The sequence below is a fragment of the Monosiga brevicollis genome, genomic scaffold (assembly GCF_000002865.3).
Source record: "Monosiga brevicollis MX1 MONBRscaffold_2 genomic scaffold, whole genome shotgun sequence".
Taxonomy (NCBI): domain Eukaryota; class Choanoflagellata; order Craspedida; family Salpingoecidae; genus Monosiga; species Monosiga brevicollis.
This window is the reverse complement of record NW_001865039.1, coordinates 1,749,000-1,768,868: the sequence shown is the minus strand read 5'-3', so window position 1 is coordinate 1,768,868 and position 19,869 is coordinate 1,749,000. Positions and strand designations below refer to the sequence as shown.

General features: G+C 55.8%; 4 protein-coding genes across 4 annotated transcripts; 2 read left to right on the top strand and 2 right to left on the bottom strand.

Annotated features, from left to right (window-relative positions):
- Nucleotides 1-220: 220 nt before the first annotated feature.
- On the bottom strand, nucleotides 221-2,101 carry MONBRDRAFT_1270 (uncharacterized protein; the record flags this gene model as incomplete). The annotated part of the gene is made up of 9 exons (XM_001742206.1): nucleotides 221-316; nucleotides 441-526; nucleotides 684-786; nucleotides 884-989; nucleotides 1,075-1,160; nucleotides 1,243-1,338; nucleotides 1,422-1,533; nucleotides 1,635-1,692; nucleotides 1,864-2,101. Coding segments are annotated over 9 exons (981 nt in total), but the record flags the coding sequence as incomplete, so codon positions are not given.
- Nucleotides 2,102-3,715: 1,614 nt separating this feature from the next.
- MONBRDRAFT_22221 (uncharacterized protein) lies at nucleotides 3,716-7,784 on the top strand (the record flags this gene model as incomplete). Its single annotated transcript, XM_001742659.1, has 11 exons — nucleotides 3,716-4,104; nucleotides 4,194-4,917; nucleotides 5,013-5,078; nucleotides 5,163-5,231; nucleotides 5,352-5,504; nucleotides 5,659-5,832; nucleotides 5,975-6,027; nucleotides 6,144-6,249; nucleotides 6,632-6,707; nucleotides 6,785-6,899; nucleotides 7,425-7,784. Coding segments are annotated over 11 exons (2,285 nt in total), but the record flags the coding sequence as incomplete, so codon positions are not given.
- Nucleotides 7,785-8,048: 264 nt separating this feature from the next.
- On the top strand, nucleotides 8,049-12,041 carry MONBRDRAFT_17165 (uncharacterized protein; the record flags this gene model as incomplete). Its single annotated transcript, XM_001742658.1, has 11 exons — nucleotides 8,049-8,103; nucleotides 8,194-8,259; nucleotides 8,339-8,484; nucleotides 8,560-9,091; nucleotides 9,199-9,352; nucleotides 9,505-9,811; nucleotides 9,941-10,069; nucleotides 10,226-10,839; nucleotides 10,979-11,061; nucleotides 11,183-11,586; nucleotides 11,687-12,041. The coding sequence occupies 11 exons, from the start codon at nucleotides 8,049-8,051 to the stop codon at nucleotides 11,897-11,899; spliced, it is 2,703 nt and encodes a 900-aa protein (XP_001742710.1). The 3' UTR covers nucleotides 11,900-12,041.
- Nucleotides 12,042-12,165: 124 nt separating this feature from the next.
- MONBRDRAFT_22219 (uncharacterized protein) lies at nucleotides 12,166-19,642 on the bottom strand (the record flags this gene model as incomplete). The annotated part of the gene is made up of 15 exons (XM_001742205.1): nucleotides 12,166-12,400; nucleotides 12,481-12,695; nucleotides 12,773-13,046; nucleotides 13,180-13,283; nucleotides 13,422-13,577; nucleotides 13,676-15,010; nucleotides 15,128-16,016; nucleotides 16,083-16,691; nucleotides 16,803-16,883; nucleotides 17,208-17,348; nucleotides 17,488-17,660; nucleotides 17,731-18,785; nucleotides 18,958-19,015; nucleotides 19,189-19,352; nucleotides 19,492-19,642. 15 exons carry the CDS (start codon nucleotides 19,640-19,642, stop codon nucleotides 12,166-12,168), a joined length of 5,640 nt encoding a protein of 1,879 aa, XP_001742257.1.
- Nucleotides 19,643-19,869: the final 227 nt, after the last annotated feature.

Sequence of the window (19,869 nt, the reverse complement as noted above, 5' to 3'; positions counted from 1 at the left end):
GAGCCTTCAAATCGGCGTTGGCTTGTTCCAGCTCCTGAAACTTGTTGCGAAAATTGAGTGTTTCGGCCTTGGCCTCTGTCAGCTCCTTTCGCGCCACAGCGAGCTCCTCCTTGGCCGTCTCATAGTTGCGCTGAGCGTCCTGCGCAACCGTGGATTGCAGCTCCGCGTCTACCACCACGGGCTGAGCTGTGCTCGCGGCGGGCTTGGCCGAGGCTGGCTGGATCAACAGCTTGCGCTGAAAGGAGAATCCCACAAAGGGGAGCTGGTTACCCGCAAAATCGCGTGCAGTCGGCAACGCTTCGGACTTTTTTGGCGTCTAACAGACAAGCCCCCGAAAAAAAAATAATAAAAATGCATGGCACCTGTGAGTCGAAATCGGAATGTATCCTGTAGAAACACTGTCATATTGTTGCATATGCCAAACAGCAGCCTCAACGCACATCAAACTCAGGGAAGTTGGCAGCGTCTTCGGGCGAAGAAATTTCTGGAATATACGGTGGCGCCTGCGTGCGCAGGTTCTCCCACACTACCCCCTAAGGAAGTGAAAAGTAGGGTTATTCAAAACCAGAAGAAAACACCAGGAATTGACCTTCTTCTATGCCAGAGAGAGAGAGAGAGAGAGGAAGGCATGCCAGAGCTTTGGAGATCAACACCCCAGCTCTGAAGTCCTGGTGAAAGTCAACGCACTTTAAAAAAGGGGTGGGCCTTGATATCGGCCACGCCACCTGGCCCCGCTCCAAGCCGCTTTTCGCGCGGGCAAATGAGCTGCTTGAGCAAGTCCAAAGCCTAATCCGAGTCGCAAAATTAGCGGAGCTAGTCATGCAGGACCTGAAACTGCAGGGCTTGCCGGTGAACATGCTGGGAGAAGAGGGCAAGCACACACCTCAGGGCTGAGCTCAATGTCCTCGGGTGCCTCGAGGGAATCAGGGTCGTGGTTGGAGATGTTGGAGTACATCTTGGTCAAAGCTTCGTCGTAGAAAAGACACTCGCTATATCAGGGCGCGGATAAGGAATCGTGTCAGGCCAGAGCATGTCTGGGTTTCATACAAGCCACATAGTGGAGACAGGACCAACCCAGTCAAGAGTTCGTAAAGAAAGAGGCCAGCTGTCCACCAGTCACACTCGGGACCATACGTCTGTCCTTGCTGCGAGTTGAGCACCTGTAAAGACGCCAATGACCCGACGGGGAGACCAGCGTTGAGCACAAGCGCGCTTTATGGGCATGTATGCAGAAGCCCATACCTCGGGACTGATGTACTCGGGTGTGCCCACGGGCATTGTGCCGGCCATGACCAGCCCGTCCTTTCCGATGCGAGCACAGGATCCAAAGTCGGCAAGCTGGGCACCCACCACGCAAGTTTGATGAGGAAGCAGTTACATTCTGTGATTCGTTGGCCGAGAGCAGTACTCGGCCGACATACCTTCAGGTGCCCGCGTTGATCCAACAGCAAATTCTCGGGTTTGACGTCGCGATGAGCATATCCCATCTTGTGCAGGTCATCGAGAGCCAGGATCAACTCGGCAGCATAAAAGCTAAAGCAGAAGTGGCCAAGAAGATGAGGTTTGCTCTGGTGCACCACGGCCGAGCAACGGGGTGGTTCGCATCGTGCCAAGGCGTTTGCATGTCGACTCACCGGGCCATGTCTTCCTGAAAAGGCCCAATCTCATCAATGAGGGAGATAAGGTCACCACCTATTAAAAGCGGGATCCCGGGCGAAATGTGGGACAATAGGCAGCAAAAAAAGATGCACAAGAATATGAAGGCATGATAATCCGCCTCGCTGGTTCTCAAAAGAGGGGCCTGCTCGCCCCCCCTCAAAAAAAAAAAATGCTGGGTTGCGAGCGTGAGGTATTGGGACAGACCTGCTACGAATTCCATAGCCATAAAGAGAAAGTCCTTATCTTGAAAAGCGTAATGGAGCTGTACAATCCATGGTGAATCAGAGGTGGCCATCACATTCAGTTCCGACCAAAACTGGGCCTCATCAGTCTTGGATAGCATCTCTTTCTTGCTCAGCTTTTTGAGGGCAAAGAGCTCTTGTGTGACTTTGTGACGAACGAGTTGAACCTCTCCAAAGGCTCCCTGTCCGATAATCTGTATTCACGGTGAGGACAAGGCCAAAGCAGTGAGGACAAAACCAGAGAGGCCAAAACGGCGAGGACACGACGGCCGGCGGGAGCCATGTGATGGGTTCAGATGAACGCACGCGCATGACTTCAAAATCAGCAGCTTTTGGACGCAAGGCCACCGTGTGTTCAATAAATTCATGATCTGCCACCAAACGTCAAGATAATAAGGACAACAAGTCGGCCTCCGAGCATCCAAACGAGGGCGAGAGACGGTCGATCATGCGGATAAGGTGCAGAGCAAGGTCAACACGCACAGTTGTCGTGAAACCGTTGAACAGCTGACAGGCCTTTGACCTTGGGGGCTTGCGTCTCAACACCAAGCGCCACCAAAGCGTCCTATTGTGCAAAAGGAAAGAAATGGATGATGCCATCGAAGCGAGGAGCTCGGGGTGCGTCATGACCTTCAACGGTAATCGGATCAATAAGAAGGGAGAACCAACAATAAAGGCGTCGAGGCGCAGAGCATGATGCTGGGAGCAGATGGCGGCAGCAAACTCCTCGTCTGAGGTAGGGATATCGTGATGTGTGGTCGCCATGTTGTTGTTGTGGTGCAACCCGGCGCCGAGCGGAATAAAGCTCAAAGAGGAAGATCAAATGACCAGCTCGATCCCAGGCGCCATACTCTAGCCAATTCAGATCGGAGTTGGGCAGTGCCTGAGGTTACGGCAGCACAGCTTGGTGAGGAGGGGAGCTCAAAGGCGCGAACATGGTCAAGCAGGTTGGGGAGAGGATTGCGCGGGCGCTCATGTGGTACATGGGGGCGAAACACCGACACAGTTCTGTGCGTGTGTGTTTGTACGGACAGGGATGTGATAATGTAAGGCATTTGCAGGGACAGCGCGAGGAGTGGGGCCGCGGACCGCAGGAGCTGGACGAGCGCAGGTGCGGTGCGCTCGCGCTGACTCGCGTCAAGCTTTTGCAGCTCGAGCCCCACACCAAAGCGAAAACCAATCCGGCCATCTCACCTCTCAAACAAGAAACAAAGCGCCACAACACCCCAGCCAGCCCTCAAGCCAGCCACCAAACCTTGAACCAGCGCCACGCGTGGCCAAGAACCGACTGTCACTCGCGCAAGTGCGCACTGTGCCACTGCCACTGCCACCAGTGTCGACGACACGAAATGTGATCAACAACAACAAAAAAACCCCAAAAAACCAAAAAAAAAAAAAAGAACAAAAAGAACAAAAAAAAAACTGAAAATTGAGAGCGCCACTTAAAAAAGCAGGGGATTTGACTTTTATTTTAGGGAACAAAAGCGACTTTACCACCAGAACAACTGACATGTGGTAGCAAGAGCCGGGAGGGGTCAAAGCATAGGAGATATTGACCTCTTTTGACGGTTACAACCGGCAACTGTTTGTTTTCGCGCGTAAGTTTGAAACCCGAGAACGCAGCGGAGGTGACTCGGGGTGTTCGGTGGGATCCGCGTCTTGAGTTGTCTCGGGCGTGTGTTGTTGGTGGTGGGGCTTGAGGGTGCCGTTGCGCCAGATTGCCGCGCTGATTGTAGCAACGTGAGGCTTTCAACTCGAAAAACAAAAAACAAAAAAAACAATAAAGCAGAGGAGGAGCTTCTGCGCGCGATAGGATGGCGACGACGCCCCCGGCCACTCCCCCGGCCACCCGGCCGCAAGCACCTCCGCGGTTGCCCACGCCTGGGAGCACTGCGGCGCGCGCCGCCGAGGAGAATGCCAAGGCCACAGCAGCTTTCCCGCCCCTTATGGATGACCTCTTCACGCGACTGGTACTGGCCCTGCAGCTGGGCAGTTCCGAGGTGAATGCAGCCTGGCACCTGTGGGAACGTCTGGAACCGCACGCTTCCGGCCTCCGCTTCGGCGCTTCGGACAATGCACCTCGTCTTAGCCGTGCTCTAGCCATCTACCTGGCCTGCTGCCCGGCCCTACGCCCAGCCAGTGGAGAAGAGCAACATACCGAGCTTTTTTTCCTGTCCTCCCTGCTCGGTGCCTGCGAAGCCCAGTAAGGCCATTCTCCCTGCGCCTTTTCTCCCTCTTCGCTGTGGTGCATTGCTTGCCTCACCCGCACGGTGCCACGCCCTGATCATCCAGAGCAGCCGAGCTTTTTCTGGCCCTAGACATGGTGATGGAGCATGTGACGTCCACCAAGCCAGCGACGACCGAGCCTGCTTGGCCCTGGGAAGTTCGCGATGTCCGCCATCATGCCCAAACAAAGCTGGCCGAGCTTGCCCTCCTCGAGCCTACGGCCCGCTTCTTTCGAGGCCTGTTGACGGCAGCCAGCCTCGTCTTGGACATGGCCATTCCTGCCGAGCTTGCCCGTTTGCTTTGGCTCCTCATTGTGATTCTACGCTGCCAACCAACCATACCCCGGGCTAGCCTGCGCCAGTCTTATACACTGATCACGACGGTCGTACACCATTTTGTGCGGGATGCCCAGGGCCACACTGCCGACCTGGCTGCATTGTTGGATCGATCCCACCTCAAGTCTGAGCCCTTGCGCGCCATCTTGTACCGTGACACCCCCGTGCTCAAGCACCAGGTCGTTTTGCCACTGCTTGACCGACTGGCTCTCACGGTGACAGCCCAAGCCTGCGCCCACATCCACGACCTCGTTCTTGGCTCAAGCTTGGCTGAAGCCGTCGCCATCTGCGACATGCATTACGATGCCCACCTTCAGCGCACATGTGACGTGGACGAGCGACCGCCCGCCCTGGGACCCACTCCCGCCACAACTGTGCCCCGGTCCTCACCGCGCAAGCGCGTCCGTCAGCCACGTTTGACTCACTTTACTCTGCACGATTTTTTAACCCTTGAGGTGCGCCGCCATGTCATCCTCGGTGGATTGCGCGCATTGCGCCCCCTTTTGGCTGCGTCCATGTGATTGTTTCTTCGTGCTTTGATAACTCCTAGACGCTGCCCATCATTGCTGAGCACCACGCTCCCGAGTCCCCAGAACTTCTCCGCCTGATCCATCAGGTATGTCCTGCGCATTGGATGGCCACCTCGCCAGTTTCGGATCTTGCTGATGCATGTTTTTTTTGGTAAATGTTGTGGCATCAGGTTGCGCATTATCTGGAGAGCGCAGACCTGAAAGCAGACACGATGCAGCTGCGCCGCATGCTCCACTATGTACGTTCATGCTGCTTCTTGAAGTAATTCCAAGCCACCTTGTTGCTGCTGCACTGGGCAGTTTCTGCACAGTTACTTTTGCCTCACAACAACGCTCGGCGCGCGTGACGTCATTTGTAGTGTCGCTCCGCCTTCAAGCCGGCGCTTCCTGCTGAATTGGATCGCACCCTCGTTCTGGTGGCCGTGGTGGCCATGATAGGCCCTACGAGTGAACCAGCACATGCTCGTGCGCTCATGGCCCGACTGGCCGTCACCCCCTGGCAATACTTGGCCGTACGTTACCATGGCCACTTCCCTTGACATACCCAGTCCCTTGCTGGACAGCTTGTCCATTGACATCCCCCCTGCGCGCACTATCACGCACATTGTTGTTCATGAGGCTTGGACACTGCGCTCATGTACGCTGGGTGTGATGGGCAACAATTAGGCGCTTGACTTTTTGATGAAGGGGGCCGTTGATTTTGGTCCACAGCAACGGCATTTCCTGGGACGGCTCGAGAGCTATTGCTGCGGCGTTCTTCTGTGGAACGACGCCTTTTGGCGACCTTCAACTCCACGCCCTCAACTGAAACGCGTGCCTCGCACCTGGCTGGCCAGCTTGGTTTGTGCCCCCCTCCATTGCAGCCAGTGTCCTCCTTTGAAACACAGGCACATCTGCTCTACTACTTGATTCAGCCAATGCACTCTTGCCGTCTTTGACCATGCATTCTGAACCACCATGGGTGGTGCTTGTGACTTGACAGGACACAGCTACGACTGTGAGCGACGCCTGGGAGTCTTTTCTTGCAAGCATGCGGTAAGGTCCATGCCACTCACACTCAACCAAAGCCTGCACATGGATTGCTTTGCCTGTCACTTGCCAGTCGAGGTCTCATGGACATTGCTCTCCAACGCGTCTATTGCCGTCCTCAGGCAGGGCGTGGAGGCCGAAGACCACGCCGAGTTTGTTGAGCGAAAGACGCTGAGTCACGCTGAACGCGTCCTGTCTGAATTGGTGGTTCTTCTGGGCGGGCCCATGGTAGGTCATGCTCAGTGTCACGTCCTCGTCTTAAAGCCTTACTTTTTCCGTCGGCCCGGGTTTGTGTTTGGCCAAGTACTGACATGGGGCTGTACACGTCGTGACTTTGATTTGATGCAAATGGTAGTCCTTGCGAGACGAGGCGCTCAACATTCTCCTTCGTGTCTGTGGAAGTCGGAATTGGAGTCATCTCTTCGGGCTGCATTTGGATGCCATCGTACTCTGCTGCATCCTAGCCAGTCGCCAGCTCCAAGGGCGCCCATTGGAACCTAGCGTCTTGAGCCAGCAGTATTTGCGTACCACCTTTGTATGTTCTTTGCACTCCCTGGACCCGATGCAATGCACACGTGTTTCGGCTCACTTTGGTTACCGTCGCGGCCAGCCGCACTGGGAGATTGGCGCCGATGGTGCAGATTTGGCCCGTTTCTTCAATCAAGTCTTTTGTGTCCTTCCCATCGGTACGATTTCACCTGCTGCAGTGCAGGCCCTTTTGGTTGGTGCTTTGACTTGTCTTTCCTGCTCCTTGTATTTGCAGTCAATGAGCCCCACCGTGTCAAGCAGCTGGCACAGCTGGTGCCCAAAGCTCGACGATATGTCCTTCGCCAAATTGTCGTGCGCCATGTGCCTCGGATTCATCCCTCCACTCCCATGTATGTCGAGCTTGCTACAGTGCTGGCTGAGCCCTCGCACCAAAAGCAGAATGGCCTCGGGGTTTCTGGCACGTGTGGTCTTGGCTGACTGTATCCCTCGTAGGGCTTTGTCTGGAGCGCGCGCACGCCTGCGCGAGCACATCTATGATCGCAGCGATGTCGTCGACAGCCTTCGACACTTGCAGGCTCAGCCACGCGCTCGTCCAGCCGTGAGACGACCCGAACCACCCACTGTGAGCTGACCATTCATTCAACACTCAGCGATCTCTGCTGCAATTGGCACTGCGTGCCTCCCTTCCACCCATTGAGCAAGCGCCGCGCGTTGTCCATTTTGTTCCTCTATGCTTGGATAAGGAAATTCATGAGTCATCGATCGAGCGAGCGAGCTTGTTTGAGAGACATCCTGAGGAGAAACATGGGAAACAGAGAAACATTTGAATTGTGCTAAACAGCTGTTTGGGATGAAAATTTCTTGAAAAAGTCCGCTTGCAAGCCAATTTGCTCCCCTTTTCTTTTGTTGTTGAGACAATCACTGACTCTCTCTCTCTCCCTCTCTCTCTCTCTTTTGCTCTTCTGCGCTCTCTCTCTTCTGCGCTCTCTCTCTTCTGCGCTCTCGCGCTCTCTCTCTTCTGCGCTCTCTCTCTCCTTTGCGCTCTCTCTCTCCTCTCTCTCTCTCTCTCTCTCTCTCTCTCTCTCTCTCTCTCTCTCTCTCTCTCTCTCTCTCTCCTCTCTCTCTTCACACACACACACACTCTCTGCTCTCTCTCTCTCTGTTTCCTGCGACCGACCCGAGAGGACGCATCACGGACACGGGCGGCGAGCGTCCTGCTCTGGTGTTGGATTGTCCTGCTTTTGGGGTTCTGCCCTTTTCTTCTTCTCGCCCCGGTGCGGCTCGATTGGCGCTGCAGTGCTTGCTTCCAAGGTTTAGTGTCAGCTTCACCACCCTCTTTAGTGTTTGCTCTGAGGTATTCTAGTTGTTCAAGTTGCGCTGCCACCCTTGCCGCCCCCCGGCGCTTGCCAGCTCCTCTTCTGCTTTGCTGATCTTGCTCGCGCTTTGGCCGTCCGGCCACCTTCCACGCTCTTGCCATCTCCTGATCCTTGCGTCGTCGCTTCTGTGCCTTGTTCGCTCTCCAGCCATAAACCAGCATCATGGTGAAGGAGGACATGCGTGGACTCCACAACTTTATCACCGATGTGCGCGCTTGTAAGTTACCTCTCCCAAGCGCCGTGCACCCACACTAGCCAGGCAAAGCCCACCATCTCCCTCTGACTGATCTCGCAACGATTGGCCCAGGCAAGTCGCAAGAAGCTGAGGTCAAGCGCATCAACAAGGAGCTTGCCAACATTCGCTCCAAATTCGGTTCGTTGGCGCAACGGGCCACCCACTGGCGACCAAATGCTCCCCACACGCTTGTTCTAACAGGACCTGCACCCTTCAGGTGACAAAAAATCTCTCAACGGCTACCAGAAGAAGAAGTATGTGTGCAAGCTGCTGTTCATCTTCCTGCTCGGCCACGAGATCGAGTTTGGTCACATGGAGGCCGTCAACCTCCTCTCCTCGCTCCAGTTTTCGGAGAAGCAGATGGTTTGTTTTTCGAAATCTTCACATCGTTTGATCCCCCACCAAGGCATGCACTCACCACCCGGCCGGTGACCGCAGGGCTACCTCTTTGCTTCAGTCATGATGAACGAGCACCACGAGCTCATGCGCCTGGTCATTACCGCCATCAAGACGGACTTGACTGATCGCAACGAGCTCAACGTCGCTCTGGCTCTCCACTGCATCAGCAACATTGGTGGCAAGGAAACCGCCGCCGCTGTTCACGGCGAGGTCACGCGCCTCCTGGTAGCGCATGAATCGCCCAAAAGCGTCCAGAAGAAGGCTGCTCTGGCCGCCTTGCGCCTCTATCGCGAAGCCCCAGAACACATGGCCCTGGACAAGGCCTCGCGCCAAATTGTTCAGCTTCTCACCAGCTCCGACTATGGTGTCGTCATGTCCGTTGCTAGCCTCATCATCTCCGTTGCCGCCGATCATCCCGAGGACTTTGCCGAGTGTGTGCCCTTGGCCATCAACACTCTGCATCGGATCGTCTTTCAGCCGGACCAGTCCAAAAAGTATGCCTATCACGGCGTCAATGCCCCGTGGCTTTCGGTCAAGCTCCTTCGTTTGCTTCAGCTCTTCCCCTTTCCTGGTACGCCAACCTCCCCACCATAGCTGCTCAACATTTGGTGCCCATCTGCCTCTGGGCTCTGTACTCACATGAAACCGCACGGGGTGGCTGTCCCAACATGTGAGCAGCTGATACCGCCGTGGCTGAGCGGCTGGTGGAGACGCTCCGCCGCATCCTTCAGTCCGAAGCTCGCACGCCCGGGCGCAAGCCCCGTGCCCAGTTCCTCAATTCGAAGAACGCATCCTTGATCGAAGCCATCAACCTCATTGCCGTGCACGACAAGTGAGTTGATGCACCAGCAGAGAGTTTTTTTTTTTTTTTTTTTTTTTTCCTCGTTTCTTTTCCTTCTCCTTCCGCACTCATTGTCAATGCCCCGATTGGCGTCCTTGGGCTAACACCCGTGTGTATTGGAATGCTGCTTTTGGGTTCGACAGCGAGCCTGAGCTGCAGATCCGCGCGTGCGGCATCCTGGGCAACATGCTCTCTTCGGACGAAGTGAACAGCCGTTTCCTTGCCCTCGAGGCTTTGACGGTCATGGCCCAAACAGAGTTTAGCCACGATGCCGTGAAGAAGCATCAAAGCGCCGTTTTGCGAGCGCTCCAGACGGAAAAGGATTACAGCGTTCAGCGTCGGGCGGCCGACCTCCTCTACGCACTTTGCGACCAAGAATCAGTGGAGATGATCGTTGATCAGCTGCTCGACTTTTTGAAGCGTGCTGCGTATGCTGTCCGCGAAGAACTCGTACGCCCTTGTTCTTGCCCGTCCGCATTGCCGCTTTGTCGCCCTGTTTTGTCCTTTGCATCACGCTGTATATTTTTGTCGTGATATTTGACTTTCTGTTTGCTGCATACTTTTGCCTCCATCTCTCAGGTGATCAAGATTGCCATTCTGGCGGAAAAGTATGCCCCCATCTACTCTTGGTATGTCGACGTCATGCTCCGACTCATCAAGCAGACAGGCGACTACGTGCCCCAACAAGTTCTCTACCGTGTTGTTCAGGTACGCTCCTCGGGCGCTTTTTGCAAACCGTCAGCGGGACGCCTGCTGTTCTTCTTCTTGCTCTGAACCCAACCAGTGGCAAGCCGTCTCACGCAGCTCTGGATGCCCCTGTCCACTTTGTGCTTTGTTTTGGGGCGGGTGGGCAATCTGTCTCAGGTCATCATCAATCGTCAGGATGTGCAGGATTATGCTGCCAAGACCTGCTACGAGGCTCTGTTGGACCCAGCAGCACACGAAGCCATGGTGAACATTGGTGGTTATGTTTTGGGCGAGTTTGGCCATCTCATTGCCAACGACCCCAACTCCACCCCAACCAAGCAGCTGGATGTGTTGCAGATGCATTACCCCATGATGTCCGCCTCCACTCGTGGCCTTCTCCTGTCCACCTACGCCAAACTGGCCAACCTCTTCCCCGAGCTCCGCACAACCGTGCTCAATCTCTTGCAGAGCGAGAACCTGTTGCGCAACTCAAACAACGAGCTGCAGCAGCGCGCCAACGAATACGTCCAACTTCTCAGCTCGGGCAACGCTGAGCTTGTCCCCTCGGTGTTTGAGGAGATGCCCCCCTTTAATGAAGAGCAGTGCGCCATGCTCCAAAAGCTGGAGGACAAATCTGCTGCTTCAGCCATGGACACCAAGACGGGCTCCATTGCCGTGGCACGCAAGCGCAAACAAGCCGCTCCCCTGGCTGCTGTCACTGCCGCTGGCCATACGGGCGTGAGCGGTGCCTCTTCCGTAGCTACCGTCGGCAACGAACAATTTTTGCCAAAGTCGGTTCTCAATTCTTGCCTGCCCTTTTCACCACAGTCCGTCCCGTCACGTACCCAGCGCCCTTCACTCATGCATGGCACCACCCACGGTTTTGGTTCTGCTATCTTTTCTGCGTGGCCGCTGCCATGACTACTGCAGGTTCATTCTTCAGGACGATGGTGTCTTGTACGAGAATCCCGTGCTGCAGATTGGTGTCAAGTCCGAGTTCACCGCCTCAGTTGGTACGGTCAACTTGCAATTTCCGAGCGGTTTTCGTTCACAATTTACTAGTTTCGCGGCTATACCTGGTGCTTAACCTTGGTTTGTTTTTGCACTCATTCGCGCATTGCTGTCTTGACACAGGCCGCTTGATTGTCTTCTATGGCAACCGGGGAGAGGCGCCCATGACCAACGTGTCGGCCCGTGCCTATTGCGTGGGCAACATGCAGGCGCTCAAGCTAGAGCTGGCGCCTCTGGAGTCCACGATCGCGGCTGGTGTTCAGATGCAGCAGCAGTTGCAAGTGGAGTGTGCTGGGTGCTTTACCGAACCTCCAGTGTTGGAGGTGACGCTCACGTACCAGAGCCGACCCGTTGTGCTCAGCCTCAAGCTCCCCATCTTCCTCAACAAGTTTATGAGTGGACTTCCCAGCCCGATGACGGCTGACACTTTCTTCCAAAAGTGGAACCAGTTGGGTGGCCCGCCCCGTGAAACACAGCAGATCCTCAAGGCCAAGGAGCCCGTCAACGCTGATGCAATGAAGAGCAAGGTTCGTTTGCTCTCCGGTCCCACTGACGAGCGTAGCATATCTGTTGGCGTTTTGCAGCACTCGTACCGACAGCTCATGCCAATTGTACTGGTGCGCGCAGATCTCGCAGTTCAAGCTTCAAACCTTGCCAGGCATTGACCCCAAACCGTTGAACTGTGTGGCCGCCGGCATCCTGCATGTCACGTCGGCGCAGGTGGGCGTGCTCCTGCGCGCTGAACCGAGCATGGATGCACAGATGTATCGCTTCACAATGCGGACTTCGAGTGAGGCTGTGACAGCGGCCCTGTCTGGCTTGCTCTTTGGTCAATTTTAATTTTCGCGCCACTTTTTGCTCAGCGCAAGACGGCTTGTCGCATCGCTACTTTGTGTATGCTGGCTGATGCCACACACCTCTGCCCGTCCCCTTGTCCATGCGTGATCTTCATCTTGCAGCATGAAATTTACGTCTTTTTTTGACTCACACATCTTGTTTGGTGTTTGTCAATCTGATACATGCATGGACCCGACATTGCACATCCCAGATGTATAATAAATTTTGTTTCTTTTCCTGCTATCGTGGGTCGTTTCAAAATGCAAACATTACAAGGAAGTATCCTCGTCTGGCTGCATGTTCAGGTAGCGGTCTGCTCCGGGCTCAAAGGCAGACGACTGCGATCGCCGGGATACACCCATGCTCTCGGGCTCCTCAAACACCGGTTGCATGCCACTGAGTCCGGCTGATGAGGGGGGAGCATCGTAGTGGGAGTACCCACCCATCGATGGGAGTCGCGAGGGGAGATGCGACGATGCGTTGTAATCCGGAGGAACCACCGACCTATCAGCACAGTACCCGAGTCGTGTGTGAGTGCCATGAGCCCCGCATCACACCCTCCAGTCTCCGGGTTGAAAGCTTACCGTTGAGAGCCTGCCTGATGAAGAGTGGACACGAGTGGGTTGCCGTGGTCAGCCATTGGCTGATGCACAGCATTGGCCATGGCAAGGGAGTGCAGCCATTCACGCCCATCGCTGTCGCGTTTGCGCAAGAGAATGGGCGCCGTGTCCTCGCCCATATCCACCACACTCTCATCTTGTGAATGGTTGAGCATGGGCTCGGGCGACATGGTGCCGGGCTAAAAATAGCAGTAATCGAGATGAGCGTTGCAAATAGAAGATAAGCGCCCGAGTAGGTGCGGTCGTCAGCACCTACCGTGCGATACAGGTGATATGACGTTGGTCCAGAGATGACGGAACGATCGGCAGCAAGTGAGTGATTGGCTACAGACAAGTCTGTGTCCACGTCCATAAACGCCTTGCGAAACTGAGGTCGAAAACGGTGCCCCGGCTCTGGCACCCGCTCCATGTCCATCTCAACACGCGACCAAAACGGCGTCAACTCCACAGATGCGGCAGCCGCTTTGCCTTTGCTGGGCGCGGTAGTCACAGCCATTCCACCTGCAGGCTTGGTGGTGGCATCATCCAACCTAGCACCACCCCACAATGCATGTCACCGTGAGCATGGCGGCCAGGGAACAAAACAGCACATCTTCTTAGCTATAACATGGTCAATATAACTGTGCTCGTCATCTAGGCAAAGTGCAAACATAAAAAACGTACTCGTATACGCGCGACGCAGGCCGCATGATGTACATGGCAACCAAAACAACAAGCAGAATAACCAAAACCACCGCAATGATGGCCGCCATTTCCGAACTGGCAAGCTGTACAAGTCACGGCACACGTGTGAGGCGCACGAGTACCTACGATACTTCCACTCAGTCGAAGGATTTTTCTTTTTTTAAAAAAAAAAAGAGGAAGAAAAGCAATCATTGAACGCCTCTCTGCTGACACCAACATACCCCGTCATCGCTGGAGCGGGATGCCAGGGTTTCGTTGTCGTTAGCAGTCGAAGCCGCGGGGGTGGTTGTGGTGGGTGGGCGACACTGACGATCTGACGTTGCAGTCAGTGGCACAACCTCCAACCAATCCTCGGCACAGACGGTCGCGTTGACACACTACGCATGCCAACAAGGGAAAGTATCAAAACATACGCCGTGTCTCAGTCGAGGCAATCAGCATGAGACAACACGGGCGCGTCAACGAGCAAACTCACCTGGCGATCAGACGTGACAGTGGGGCCGTTCAGCTCAAACTCAAACTCGGCGCACACGGACAGCGCAGCACACCGGCGGTCGGTTGAGGATGTTGGGTTGACTACGAGATACTCTTCAGCAAGATCGCAGGCGCTGCGATAATTCTGACACTCACGGTCCGTGGTGGCAGTTGCTGCTTGCGCCACAAACTGCTCGCCAAACACACAACTCGTCAAGGGTTGACACACGCGATTGCTGGATGTGCTGCACCCGACCGCTTCATACTCGGTAGCGCGACACGCAGTACAGGTCTGACACGTCGTGTCTGTATCCTCTTGGCATGCCATCAGCTGAAAGCTTCCCGCGCTACAGGTGGAGCAGGGTAGGCACTCATCGACATCTGCACGAAAGGTCTCGCCCAGCGTACAGCTGACAATTGCAGCACACTGTCGGTCTGACGAGACTGTGGGGGCCACCGCCTGGTACTCTGTGCGACCGTCGCACTGAGTGACTGGTTCACAGCTGACTGCGTTCTCCGTCGTGCTAAAAGACGCAAGCGCCACGCAAGCCACGCATACACGGTTTGAGGCCACGGTGGCTTCGACCAGCATAGCCTGGCCTGGCATGCAGGTTTGCGTCGTCTTGCATTGCGATAGGCCGGCTTCGTCGGCGTAATTGGTGCCCGGAGTGCAGGCGGCGCAAACACGATTAGATGACGTTGTGGGCGCCGCTGCCTCGTACGTGCCAATGCTGCACTCATCCCGAATTGGAAGACAGGTCGCCTGGCCAGCTTGGTTCTGAAATTGGGTCACACCATCGCACGCTGTGCAGACGGTATTGCGAATGTTGGACGCAGCCCCAGTGGTGCGCGTGCCTGCTGGGCAAGGAGTGATGGCCTTGCATTCTGACTGGTCGGCTAGGTCTTGGTAGAAATCAATGCCATCACATTCAGCGCATTGTCGCGAGGTGCTACTAGTTGGCTCTGCTGCCTCGTACGTTCCTCGAGGGCAAACGTAAGCTGCATCCAAACAGGCTGTTTGCCCAGCTGCATTCTGATACTGACCCTTGGGGCAGTCCACGCACGGCGTGCTTGGGTTGGAGTCGTCGTCGATGGTTCCAGGTGCACACGCACTACACACGCGGTTCTGGTTGTAGGTGGGTTCAGAAACAATCTCCTCGCCGATCACACACTCGGTGAGCGAGGCGCATGCTCGAGCCGAGGTCAACGTGCCGGGCCGTTGCTCGTATTCATCCTCGGTGCAAAAGGTTTGTTCTGCGCATTGCCGGTCGCTCGTCGCGGTAGCCACGACTGACTGGTATTGAAAAGTGGCGTTGCACTGCGTCAAACTCTCGCACTAAATTTCAGTCGGCAAGAATCGGTCAAGAAAACGGGTGAGGAGCCAGGTTGCAAACAGGTGAATTGCACAAGCGAAGCGCCACGCGCCAGAACACCACCAAAGAGGAGGACATACGATGCGGTTCGACGTTGGGGTAGGCAAGCGGGCTTGATATTGCATGAGGGGATCACAGACAGTGAGCGGGGCGCAAACGCGATTGTTGGTTGTGGACGCCGGCACCAGCTCGTATTGTTCGCCATTGCACACGGTAAGTGGGCGACATGATCGGTCCGTGGTAGCAGTTGGTGCCGAAGACTCGTACTCTGTCTCGTCGCACTCGTGGAGCGGCACGCAAATGAATGGAGCTACACCCACATCCACGACAAATGTGAAGGTAGTCGTAGTGGTGGTGGTGGTGGTGGTGGTAGTGGTGGTGGTAGTGGCGGTGGGAGTAGTCGTCTCTTGATCCTGGGTGCTCGTCTCAATAATGCGTTCGGACGTCGTCTCCTCGAGGTCTGCAGATGTTGAAGTCACTTCATCTTCAACCGCCACGGGTGCGGTGGTTGTCTCTTCCCAAAAAATCTCAGGTGCAGTGGTCGTTTCTTGCGTGGTGGTCGTCTCTGCCTCGTCAGTAATCACGAGCGCAGTGGTGGCTTCGGGTGTCGTCACGGCAAGCGAGCTGCATCCCGCCTCTGGATCATAGAAGCAGTCGGCAGCATTGCCGCATTCGATCGGACTCAAACCCGAACAAACCTCACGACGGCGACGCGCATCCAACATCGAATCAGGGATGTCATTCTCGTAAACGCAGGCTGTGCCTTCGCTGTTGACCTGGCAGTGAGGGTGGGCCAAGCACTCATCCTCGGTAGAAAATAACGCACAGGATGGAGCTTCGTATGCGTCAGCGCCACAGCTCAAGGCCGTGGTGGTAGGGATCGTTGTGGTCGGCGGGAGTGTCGTGGTTGGCGCCTCAGTGGTCGTTGGGAATGGCGTGGAGGTGAAAAAAACAAAGCGAATGTCATCACTATCATCATCAAACACGACGTGGCCACAACGGCCACTGCGACATTGGCCGGTCTGGCCTGCAAACCCGGTACAGGTGGTGCCATCAACCAGTATGGCTCCCTCGGTGCACTCGCCCATTTGACAGGTGGCTGCCTCGCGACACTCTGTCTCTACACTGTCGCAGCCGGTGCCGTCTGGCTTGTTGGCCTGCGTGGTGCAGGCCCCGTTTTCACAAAATGAGGCCAAAAGACACTCGCTCTCCGGGGCGCAGCTCAAACAGGGATCCTCCGTCGTTGTGGGAATCTTGCTGCAGACACGATTGCTTGTCAATGTCGGAGCAGCCTCTTCAAATTCGTCATCAGCGCACGCCGAGGGCTCCACGGGAAGGCATGCAGGGCTGTTGACTGACACGCTGTACGTCTGCCCAGCAATGCAGCTGCCACAGGCCCGATCTGAAGATGGCGTCCCAGTCACGGTCACAAATTGGCCAGCACTGCACTGAGCCATGGGGAGACAGAACGTGCCACCCCGATTGGCTTGAAAGCTGTCAGCAGCGCACGCCACACATGGCGTGGTCGCATCGTCATCGTCATCCACGGATCCCGATGCGCAGCGATACTCGGTGCAAAGCCCAACAGCTCTTTCGGGTAGATAGACACCAGGAAAGCATGTTTGGCACGGCGTGCCGGCATAGCTAAAGAAGCGTCAGCAACCAGAGTGGCAGCAGCGGCGTCAGAGGCCAGTTTCAAAGACGCTTGTAGCAAAATGCACAGGGTTGCATGCCACCAAGGGCGCGTCAACTCACCGATCCACGTCGATGGTACCAAAACAGTTGAAGTCATCGCAGCGGCCGGCGCTACCCGCGGGCACATAACGGCCCTCACCGCTACTCCGGAGTAGAGCAAACAAGACCATCATGAGGGGGGCAAAAACCCGCACCATCTTGCAGCTTGGTGCAAGCACAAAGCGTAAATGTGGGATAGGAGAAAGTACTAGACTCACCACGTCACACAAGGAGTCGCGGCATCCGCATCATGATCAATGTCCCCAGCCTGACACTGCAGACTCGTACAGAGCCCCGAAGAACCTTCAGGCGCGTATACACCCGTCGAACTAGTCACGGGAAGGAAAATGATGGCAAAAGTGACTGCTTCAAAAGAGGCTGCACGCACTATGCTCAGCCTGCCGAGGTGGTTGAATGAATGCTTACCAGCGAGCGCAGGGCGTGAGCGGATTGCTATCGTGATCGGAAAAGCCTGCAGGACAGCTGAGGCAGCGACGTCCCGAAGTAGGGGTGGCAGCAGCCAACTGGTACTGCCCTGCGGAGCAAGGGGAGTCGACAGCACACACGCTGCAGACATCCGGCCAGCCAACCGTGATGCAGAGAGTCAGACATGCATCAACACCCACACAGAGACAATGTGAGAAGCCATGTCAATCGATCGAGCTGGTTGACATCACGCCAGAGCACATGTCACAAGCAACTGTACCGATCGGTTGTGGCAGTTGGTGCTTGCGCCTGATATTCGAGCTCGGGTGTGGGCACCACGATGCTGGGGTCATCGGCTTGGCAAAGCCGACCCAAGTTTTCATCGGCCTCGCGAGTGCCGTTGGGGCACGACGCGTAGCAGCGACCGTTAAATAACCATTGTGTTGAAGTGCACTACATGGGGCGTGAAGACGCGTGAGGAACGCTTGGTACCTAATAAGCCCGGGAAATAGCCGTGACATACCTGAACACAAAAGGAAAGCTCTGTGCCGAGGATGCAAGCACGACATCCACTGGTGCAGCGGGTGAAATCGTTGCAATTGGTGCCATTGCAAAGAAACTGGCATTCGGTCAAGGACTGGCACGTGTTGCTCATGGTACGGTACTCATCGTGCGAGCACACAACACCTGGGGTGGTGGTGGTCGTTGTCGTCGTAAACGATGAGGTTGGGGGCGGGGCTGTGGTGCTACTCGAGACCGCTGAAGTGGGCGAGCCCGTTGTTGTCAAAGTGGTCGTGGTGACCGTCGTGGTAGGCTCGGTGGTGGTTGTGTACTGCCGGGCCGCACGGTCACGCACAGCTTGGGGAAATGTGGTGAGTGCTTCGCTGGGATAGAGACTGGCTGCGGCGATGGAACCCATCAGGTTGGAGGAGCTGCCGATGCGGGTGCCCAAGGAAAAGAGGCAAGTCTCGCTGGTTGCACCGCAATCGTCAACAGCGGCATTGATGCTGGCAATGTTCGCCACACCATCCACAATCAGGCTCGCAGTAGTTCCCTGCACGCGAAACAGCACCTCATGTAATTCACCATCGCGGAGATCAACGGAGAACGTGGCGGTGCGAATGGTGGTTGAGCCAGCAATGCGATACATGAGTGTGACAACACCAAACCCCGAGTAGAGAGCGTAATATCGTGAGCCGGCGGCATCAGTTTTAGCCATTATGTAGCCAGCGTTGTCGGCAGCCTGCAGCACAACGGCGGCAAAAGAGAATGACGTTGTCACGGCTTCCGAAAGCTCCACATAAGTACCCGAGGAGCCGTCCAGGTGCAGCAGGCCATTGGGCAGCAGGTTAACGCCGAGCTCAGTGGCGGTGGTAGTGGTGGTGGTGGTGGTGGTGGTTGGTGCCATCGTTGTGGTGACCGTTGATGTCGGCAGCATCGTACTCGTTGCTGAGGTCGCCGGGCCCGTGGTTGATGAGGCCACGCCTGTTGTCAGGGGAGTGGTACTGCCGCTCGTCGTGCGAGCGGCTTGCGTAGTTGTTTCAGGAGGAGAAACTTTTCCCGGGGCTGGGCCACACACTAGAAGGAGCACAAGAAAAGCAGACAACACGGCGAACAGCCACAACAATGCAGTGAGACCCACATCAAGAAGGCAGGGCACAGCTGCGATGCTAATATGTCCCGAGCACATGCCAATCTTCCCAGGGAGCAGACGATGTGCCACAGATGTGATGAGGGTTGGCTCACGTACCACGATCCGAGGTGGCTGTGGGAGCAGTCACCTCGATGAGGTTGCAGAGGTTACAATACTGCCAACGGGGAGAAGCGTTTTCGAGTACAAAACACCATGGCTGAAGGTCGCCGTCCTGGCAAAGAGGCAAAGAAGACAAGAACAGAAGAAGCAAAAGGAGTGTTGGTGAAGGCAAGTTATAAAGCAGGGCTCAAACGAAGAAGCGCTAGCCATGAAGGATAAAGTACGTACAGGATTGCGACAGTAGTTGTGGTCGCCGAGGCCCGTGTTGGGGTAGTTGGTGGGCGTGTAGGTACTGCTGCCTGGGACGTCACCGGAGCCCCAAGTGGCACATGTCAAGCCATGAAGACTCACATTGAGAAGGCCACGATAGTCACGACCGTTAGAGGTGCAGCCTGTTGGTTTCAGACCCACGCGTGCGGGTAAGATGCATGCGACACGGCCGAGTACGTGACACGATCCCTGCTCAGTGGGTATCGCATCGGGACGAGCCTTGAAACCAGGGCAACGGGCATGACAGAGCGATGATCGTACCATCGGCGTTGCACTGTGTCAGAGGCTGGCATGAGGCGGATGTCGTGCCAGAGGCAGGGCGGAGGTACTCATTGGAAGAGCAGCTCTGAGAGGCCGCGCTCAAGATGAGCAGCGCACACAAACCCAGGCGTAAAACGTCGGCAACCGCCATGGCGTCGGACGTGCTCAAGAAGGCGGTGCCTTTTGGAGCTCCCGCGACTCGCTTTCGGTGGTTTGGGGTTTGTCTTCTTCAGGGCGAGGGCCGACTTGTCTGTTATGAATCAATACACGGCACTTTGACACAGCAAATACATAGAAAAAAAAAAAGAAAAGAAAAGCACCCAAACAGAGGCAGGAAACAGACAGGTGGCGGGATCAAAGTCCAGGGGGCGCCTGTCC